Source organism: Triticum urartu, unplaced genomic scaffold (assembly GCF_003073215.2).
Source record: "Triticum urartu cultivar G1812 unplaced genomic scaffold, Tu2.1 TuUngrouped_contig_4714, whole genome shotgun sequence".
NCBI lineage: Eukaryota > Viridiplantae > Streptophyta > Magnoliopsida > Poales > Poaceae > Triticum > Triticum urartu.
The window spans coordinates 1,529-10,714 of NW_024115326.1; the positions used below are offsets into that span (position 1 = coordinate 1,529).

General features: G+C 45.1%; 1 protein-coding gene across 1 annotated transcript; it reads left to right on the plus strand.

The window, feature by feature from the left end:
- Positions 1 to 324: 324 nt before the first annotated feature.
- On the plus strand, positions 325 to 3,960 carry LOC125528213 (probable protein phosphatase 2C 44). Its single transcript, XM_048692714.1, has 5 exons — positions 325 to 852; positions 2,170 to 2,421; positions 2,579 to 2,861; positions 2,973 to 3,127; positions 3,496 to 3,960. Exons 1-5 carry the CDS (start codon positions 724 to 726, stop codon positions 3,634 to 3,636), a joined length of 960 nt encoding a protein of 319 aa, XP_048548671.1. The 5' UTR covers positions 325 to 723; the 3' UTR covers positions 3,637 to 3,960.
- The last annotated feature ends 5,226 nt before the right edge of the window (positions 3,961 to 9,186 follow it).

The window sequence follows — 9,186 nt, forward strand, 5'->3', positions numbered from 1 at the left end:
CCATCTAACCCTGCTCTTCAAGATTTAGTAGGAAAAAAAAAAGAAGAACATATGTGCCTACGAGGGGGAGAGATCGGCGGGGGACCGCTCGGCACCTCCGGCAATCACTTCTTTGACGTCCATATGCCGCCCGTCCCAAAGAAGGAAAGAAAATGGTAGGGAGGAGATGAGGTCCGCCTCCTCGACCATGTACCGTAGGAGAGGCAAAACCGATGCCGGCCCGGGGCGCAATGAACCGGAGCATGAGGAGAAACCGGCCGTGGAAGAAAAACCAGTCCACATGGCGTGCCTATATATATACCTCGCCGGCCGTCCATTGCCATTGCCGGTTGATCCGCCGATTTCCCCCCACCTCCTCCTCATCCTCTTGTAGTGGCACCCACCACAAATGCTACAATCATCGACCAACGACTCCGCTCCCGCAAAGCTTTTCCCGGTCTTCGCCTTCCCACCACAAGTGTCGTCCGGCCACGGAATCGTCCCGCGAGACGCCAACCCCGTCGTCACACACACATCGCCACCAGCCCAGCGGAGTCCACAATAAAACCCAAAAGATCTCTCCATCTTTCTCCCCCACTCCCACCCCAACCCGTGTGCCGCTGCCTCGTCTCGTCTCGTCTTCTCGACCAAGTTTCTCCCTTTCTCCTCTCTCTCTTTCTCTCCGCGTTGTGGCTGTGGCCTGCGGGGCGCGGGCCGGCGGCGGTTGCTCGTTCTTCTTGGCGTATGGTCGGCCGGATGGAGCGGCAGACGGTGTCGACGTCCTCCGCGTCCTGCTCCCCCTCCGCCGCCTCCTCATCCTCTTCCTCGTCATGCGGCGGACGGAAGCGGCCCGACATACTCAACATGATCCGGGTAACCATCCGCCCCGCCCTGCCGGGGCTTAATCGCTTCCTCCTCTCTCGGCGATTATTAACAAAAGTTCCTCCTTCAACGCGTATAGTTATATATATACATACCGCTACTGTTTTGATGTTTTGGGGGTGTTTGATTGAACGCGGAGGAGAGGTTTGGTTTGGTTGATCTGCCTGTGAACTCGTAAAAATTCATCCGATTTCGCTGCCAGAAATCGTTATCTATTACAATCAGAGGAGTTTTCGAGCGATTAGTACCACAATGATTTGCTTTTCTTGTTGGTTAGGAGTTTCTTTTTAACTTCTTGGCGGCGGTTAAATTAAATTTGGTAAAAAGGGGGCAAGAAAGAGTTGCAACTGGTGTAACTTGGAGTCACAGGATTTGAAAGCTTCGGTTTCTCAAATTAAAAAGAAAAAGGAAAAGAAAAATAATTTGAAAGGCTTAGTTGGGTTGGCAAGTTCCAAGCCAAGTTGGACTTTGGGAGCATCGCTCCCACTTTTTGACCTGGTGCGGGTGCGGCACGCACGCAAGTCATGCCAGCCGTAAGCAACCTGTCCACCTTTTGGACCCTTCCTTTCCTTGCACCGCGTCTACTACTCCTTCCAGTCTAGTCTAGTCTAGCCACTACTCCTCCACTAGCCTTAAGCAAAACCCGCAAGGAATCACGCGCTGCTACCTTCGATTTGGTTATATAATACGGATAGGACCTATGAAGGATTCGTGCTCTATATTTGTTTCAAAATTGCTGGCTTATTGTGTCGATCTGTGTATAAAATAATCCGACAGAGCAAGGGGTAAGTTTTGAACTCTTAAAATGGTCAGCTTGTTCTCCCCAAAAAACGGGGTCAGTTTGTTAGATTACTGAAAATCTCACTAGTTACCGTTTGGACTTTACGAGCCCGCTTGATGGGCATGGAACTCTGTTGCTTGTGAATCTATTGCGTTTTTCAGATAGGGGACGTTTTTCAAAGGTTTGGGATCTGTGACATTTTTCTTGCTTTTTTTTTTTGCTGTTCCTGCACTGAACATATTTTTTCTTAACATTATTCCGGAAACGACGAAAAGTATCTCGAGTCTCGATCTGATATGCTGCCAGCACAGAATATGTATACTCTTTTATGTTATGTTATTACCATTTTTGGCAGCACAGATTGTATATACAGAGATCAGTAGTAAAACACCAGTTTTGGCATGCTCTTTTATGTTATTACCATTTTCCTTTTGTTGGTCCTGTTTTTGGTCAGTCTGAATATTAATATGATCACGAGGCCTCTATGCTGACATTATGTTTTGCTTTCTCTGATCTCTGTATGCCAGAGTGCAGCATGTCTGAATTCATCATCTACTGATACTGGCAAGGGGCGGAGTAAGCAATCAAGCACCAAGGTGACACACGGATTCCACCTGGTTGAAGGGAAATCTGGCCATGACATGGAGGACTACCATGTAGCAGAGTACAAGTGCGATAAGAACCATGAGCTTGGCCTCTTTGCCATTTTCGACGGCCATCTGGGGGACCGTGTGCCCAGTTACTTGAGAGCTAACCTTTTCTCCAACATACTCAAAGAGGTATTTTCCTCTTGGTTTTGGCTTTCTACTCAGTTCCTGCAATATCAGAAGTATGCATCACTGTTGATTTCATATAAATATTAGACCCTTTTTAATTTCTTATTTTGCATTGTGAACATGTCTTTCGCTTACCGTTTCCCTTTTGGTATTGGCGCAGCCTCTCTTCTGGACTGACCCTCAGGAAGCGATTAAAAATGCATATGGCTCTACAAACAAATATATTCTGGAAAATGCCAAGCAACTTGGGCCAGGCGGTTCAACAGCAGTTACTGCTATTGTAGTTGATGGCAAGGATATGTGGATAGCAAACGTAGGCGACTCGAGGGCCGTTTTATGTGAACGGGGTGCTGCTAATCAGATCACCGTGGACCATGAACCCCATATATCCAATGAAAGGCAGAGGATTGAACAGCAGGGTGGCTTTGTCACAACATTTCCTGGTATGATTTCTATCGTGTAACTGTCTCATCATTGTTCTGTTTTTCTTTTCTGTATCTCATTATTGTTCCTAGTCAAACAGGGTATAATTGTACTCTTTGACTTGCTGACAGGCGATGTCCCTCGCGTAAATGGCCAACTCGCTGTCGCAAGGGCGTTCGGTGACCATAGCCTCAAGACGCACTTGAGTTCGGAACCTGACATTAGGCATGTACCCATAAACTCAAGTATAGAGTTCGTCATACTTGCCAGCGATGGATTATGGAAGGTTTGTACTATAACTGCTCATCTACATTTTCTTGCATTATCTAATTTGTTCTCATGCTTCGGATCGTTAGTTTCTATGATCATGTGAAAGATATTTGGGCATCCACATCATGACTGTTACACCTCTTTTCATGTTGCTTCATCAGTCCTTGTATTTTTTCTTTTCGCTCATCTACATCATGACTGTTACACCTCTCTGAAAAAAAAATCATCATTTGGTTGGGGTTCTACATCTTCTAGTTTCTTGCTTATCATCTATCTTATAATAAGTGCATGATCTGCTTCCAGGGTGATTCATCTGTATTTAGCAGCTCTGTTATGTTCACAAACCAGTTCCTAAACCTGCACCTCTTTGCTGAATTAATCCAGGTGATGAAGAACCAGGAAGCTGTGGACCTCGTGAAGTCGACAAAGGACCCCCAGGCAGCAGCAAAGCGGCTGACGACCGAGGCGCTCGCGAGGAAGAGCAAGGACGACATCTCCTGCATCGTCATCCGCTTCCGCTGCTGAATCGACCTCATTCTCCGATCATTTCAATTTCTCGATCCATGACTGAGATGGCGTCGTGATCTGATTCTCTGCTCCGATTGAAATTATGTAGTGGCTGTTATTGTTTGTACCTATAGTAGCTGTGAACAGGCTTGAGGTTAGAACATTTCATGGGGCTAGTAGTGAGTAGTGGCTAGTGTGTGCAGGGTGTGTCATTCATCTGTGCATATGTTACACCGCCATAAGTTCCCCGCCAATCTGTGGAACATCTCGTTTGTGTACTTGGTTGATTGTGATGGTAAATTGGTAATGGACCAATCATGTTAAGGTGGCGCTTTGAACTTATTTAAAAAGATTGTCTAAAAAACCAGAAGGCTGTGTGCAGCCTTTTTCCTTGTTTTCTTACCACTCTTTGTAGTGCAAGTGTCATGCACCGCCACCTAAGTAAATTATTTTTTTGAACTTCACCACCACCCAAGTAAAAAGATGTGCCACAGTGCAAAATAGTGTCGAAAGTGCTGCTGTCACTGAAAAAAGGACGACAGGGAAAAACCTTATGACCACCTAAAGTTGTAGGAAAAAAATGAGAACATCCGAAAACTAAGGAAAACACCTAACATTATAGTTTTTTTCAAGATCCAAAAACTAAGGAAAGAACCATTGGGTGGGCACTAACTAAGAGCAACTCTAGCAGACCCCGCATCCCGCCGGCCGCAAGATGCGTTTGCTGTTCGCGCAAAACCGCTTTTGCGGGCCGGCGCGGGCTGGCACAGATGCAGACCCCGTATAATGGATCCGTAAAAAAGCATATTTGCGGAATATGCTTTTTTACGGGTCGGCTTCTGCGGGTTCTGATCTGGCGCAGCTCCTCCCGGCCCGCAAAACTTAGATTTGCAACTTAAATTGATCTAGCATAATGCTTTTCTTCGCTTTTGCAATAACATTAGATACAAAATATATCATCAAATCTTGGCTAGAATAGCAAAATCAAAAAAAAAAAACAAGAACCACAAGTATGCATTTTAGAAGATTTCCAAATGCATTTTAGAAGATTTCCAACTTCTATAACTGCTCCCACTAGTTGAAGCAATATCTTCTCCATGCACTCATTGTTGATCTGCGGATTCTTGATCTTGCTTTCTTCATTCTTCATCTTTGGTTTCAAAGAAGTAGACGTTGCTTCCCCTCTAGTTGCACATGCCGCCGCATCATTGCCTTCGATTGTACTAAGGAGTGCACTAATATCTATTAAGTTTCTTTCTATCAACAAATCAATGTATTGGCCTTCCCAAAACCAAAATGAGCATCCATCGTCCTACACAAAACATTGAGCAAGCTCGAAGTGAGCTACCGCAATTGAACTAAAGAATGAGCTATGGAACGGGGTACCGCAAGTGCACGTACCCCGTAGTTTTCGCATTTGTAGAACACCCATCTGGGGTGCTTCCGCGTGCCCGAAGTGAGCCGCAACACTTGGCGCGGGCAGTCGTCGCACTCTATGAGCGGCATCGGCAGGCCACAAAGACGTTGCGCGAGCGCCCAGCCCGGTGGACGACCGGACAAGTCCATGCCCGCAAACCTTCAGCGGCGGCGGACGGATGAACCCGTGCCTGCATGTGGCCATGCGCCCTTGCCTGGGTTGCGGGAGAGGCTCCCCGACCACTCCATTGCCTGGGGCAGCAACCGGCGGCCGGAAAAAGGTCGCTTATATGCAGGGCACCGCAGCCGCGAGGGGGAAACCCGTGTTTTTCCGGGTTGGGGTCGGGATTTTGCCGCGCCCCCTAAAATTTTTTGCGGGCCGGGACAGAATGCAGGGTCTGATCGGGCTGGTTTTTCCGCCCCGACCTGCATTTTGGCGGTTATTTTGTGGGTCGGGGCAGGATGCGGGGTCTGCTAGAGTTGCTCTAAGGGCGGGGAATGTAAACCTCCCCCCAAAAAATTCTACACAGCGACCCTCCTAGTCTCTTGGCCTGGATTCGCTGGCTCTTGGCTCCTTGATGTGGAGGCCGAATAAGTAAGGAGGCAGTGAGCGCAACAAGCTCTAGGATGAACTGAGGTTGTAAGGCATCCAAGGTGGGGATAGCACATGTGTCACGGTCTAGTGAGTCCCTAGAGAAAGTTAGGGTTCTCCGCAAGAAGTATCATGCCAATGAGCTCTATTTGTTCATCTGTTCTTAATGGAATCTATGGCTAGGAGACTAGGTGAAATAATGTTGTGAGTCATCTCTTAAATTGTTCATGGTCTGGGTTAGTGGGCGTAAGAGCATGTCCAATTAGGGTAGGGGAGAGAAGGTCTTTGGCACCACGGCTGATGTTGCTCTTGCAGATGATGTAAAAGTGGTGCCCAATTTTTTCCCCTTCTCATCTTTATTCCACAGCATACATATTGAACAAAAAATGATATGATAATTAAAACTCGAGTCAATATATCGGAAGCAAATAAAGCAAAAATAGTACTAAATTATTACATAGTTCATGAATCCACAAGCTCAAATTCAACACACTTATTCATCGCACATAACACAAAGTTTATCATAAATGATATGAAACATAGAGGTAGCCTTGTTTCCCATTCCACGTCCGCCACTCCATGAGATCTCTTTGAAGATCTGCGTGAGTATCCACATGTAGAATTTGATGGTGAACTTGAAGAAAGCGGTGGTTTTCCCTTCTAATATTATGAAAGTGAAGTTCTTTCTTACCTGCTTTCCCATGAATTCATACAATGAGAAATCAAACTCTTGACAATGATCATTCACAATTATCATGTTGTGCAAGATCACGACAACATTCATTATGTACGAGAAAAATTGTTAATCCCAAAACCTAGCCGGTCCTCACATCCTTTATAGCAGCTGCTTGAGCATTATGAAAGTGAAGTTCTTTCTTACCTCGAGGGCTTGAAATTGGCTCACAAATGTTGCCCACTCTGGATAAATCCCATCCGCTAGGTAGTAGCCCATGTTGTATGTGCGACCGTTTGCTTGAAACTCCACCAATGGTGCTTCCTCATTGGCTAACTGTGCAAAGAGTGGTGATCGGTGAAGCACATTGATGTCATTGTAAGATCGAGGCATGCTAAAACCATGTCTCCTGATCGGCTACGACTTCAAGAATGATAGTGGCATTCTTCACATGGCTTTCATGGCCCATGTCATGCGCAGGCAGTTCTTCCGCTTTCAATGCATGCAATTAATTGAGTTGAACATACCTGGAAACCCACATGCTTTGTTCATCTCCAAAAGCCGTTGAGTGTCTCGAGCATTGGTGCTCTCAAATAGACGAGCCCCAAAATGCCAACTGTTGGTGCAATGATTTGCCTCCTTATGTTTTGAAGATTGTCTACATAAACAGTAAGGGGCTAATGTGTTTGCTAGTGCACACAGAGTAACAGGTCCCTGAAGTAATGAGGAGTTTGGTATAAACTCCAAAGATAATATCATGCATGGTAGTGAGTATTATCAATAAAGATTATGTTATCGAGAGTGACCCATAAAATTGTTGACGTGAAGCAATTGGTTCGGTGGCATCCGTAGGAATCGACTGCAGGCGAGAGAAGTTGAAGACGAATTGAAGAAGTATAATTTATTTCGTTCTTCTTCTTTCTCTTTATTGAGTCATATGACCACTGTACTATTAAGAGGGGTGCATTGTTTGAAAATTTGATTCTCTGATGCTAAACCCAATCCTATGAAAGTTGAGAGAGAAATCTCTTTGTGTTCTGAGCAAATACTTGCGAGCAAGAGACTGTGATTTTCTTCGCTGCGAAAGATTTGTCTCCGAACGAAGAGTTAGCATTACTTGTTCCTCAAGTAATGTTACCATTGCTTTCAAATATGACCGTTGAGAACGTGTCGGTTGGCCATTGGCTGGACCGCGTGTCCAAAATGGTCATTTCCCATAAGGGAAGGTTGCGGCTATAAATAGCCACCCCGCACCGGCTTTGTCCGGTGGGTGCCCCTTGTGATTCTGAGTTGTTAGTTAAGCAACTCTCTCTCCAAAGTGATTTGAGTTCAAAATCCACCGAGAGAAAATCCCAGAGCCAAAAAAATTAGAGAGTGTTTTAGCATCACCCGAATCTAAATCTAGTACGCTCCTCCTATTACTCTTGGGAGCTGCAAACTCTCTAGACTATTAGGTGTCAATTTATTCAGAAACCAAGAGTATTCGTCATTCTCGATGAAGAAGCCTGTAAAGGTTCGGAGATCACCTCAAGTATCTACCATGAGTGATCGGTATTGGTTGACGAACCAATTGCCAAGGAGAATAGGGCGAAGAGAGTCTATCTTCTATGTTACTCCCTCTGTCCCAAAATATAAGAACGTTTTGACACTAGTGTAGTGTTAAAAACGTTCTTATATTGTGGGACGGGGGGAGTAAATCACAACCCTCCAACCAGACGTATTCCTTGTGCAGAAGGGAGAACCAGTCTACCAAATTATCTGTCGCCATCGAACATCACCGGTTATTCCTTCGCCGCTTTTCATTCAATTTGGATTGCATGACTGGATTCAACCATGTGATTACCTTCGATGTATGCGTTTAGTTCTTGTTTGATAGTTTAAATTCACTCACTGAAACCTGTTTACACTCGGTCCACTGCTAGGTCTGAGAGTTTTGAAGTTTCCAAAAGAAATTTTAAAACTCCCATTCACCCCCTCTGGTAGACATACTTCGTTCCTACAATTAGTATCAGAGAAAGGTACTCCTTGATTCTACTCATTTTGGTCTAACAACCTTGGACTTCAAGTATGTCTTTAGTGAGTTACAAGTCGCACCTCAAGATCCCCATCTTCGATGGGAAGGACTATCCCTTCTGGAAGGAGAAGATGAAGATCCGTCTCCGAGAAATTGATGATGAGATGTGGAACGTGGTGCAGAATGGATTCACCGTGGAAATACCTCAAGTTCCCACTAACAACGAGAAGAAACTTATCTAGATGGATGCTCACGGAAAATATGAAATTGGTGGCCATCTCTCTCGTGCTCAATTTCTTCGCCATCGTCAGTGTGAAACTGCAAAGAATTTATGGGACATTCTCGAGAAGATCAATGAAGGCGTTTCAACTCAGAAAGAAGCTCGCATTGATACCCTTCGTGCAAAGTTCAACCGGTTCAATAGAATTGGAAATGAAAGTTGTCAACTAACCTTTGATCAGCTGAGTGATATTGTGAATGAGCTGCAAGGTCTCGACGCTAAAGACATCAACGATCATGAAGTGGTGAAGAAATTGCTTCGGTCACTTGATAGTTTCGACACCCTTGTTCTAATGATTCATGAATGAGCTAATTTCAAGATTCTTGACTCTGCTAATATCATGGAAAGACTTCATACCCATGAGGAACAGGGAGAAGAAAAGGGAGATCTGTATGGCTCTACTCACCGAAAGAGTCATGATCTCAAGGCCGTCGCCGATTCTTCCTAAGAAGACAATGCCGAAGAAGATTCTCATGACCCAGAAAGGATCAACAAGGATCTCGCATTGATCACAAAAAGGTTCCAGCACTTACGAAAAAAAAAGTAACTCGGAAGAAAGGTTCCAGAAACTCTGGCAGCTCAAAGTCTTTGTC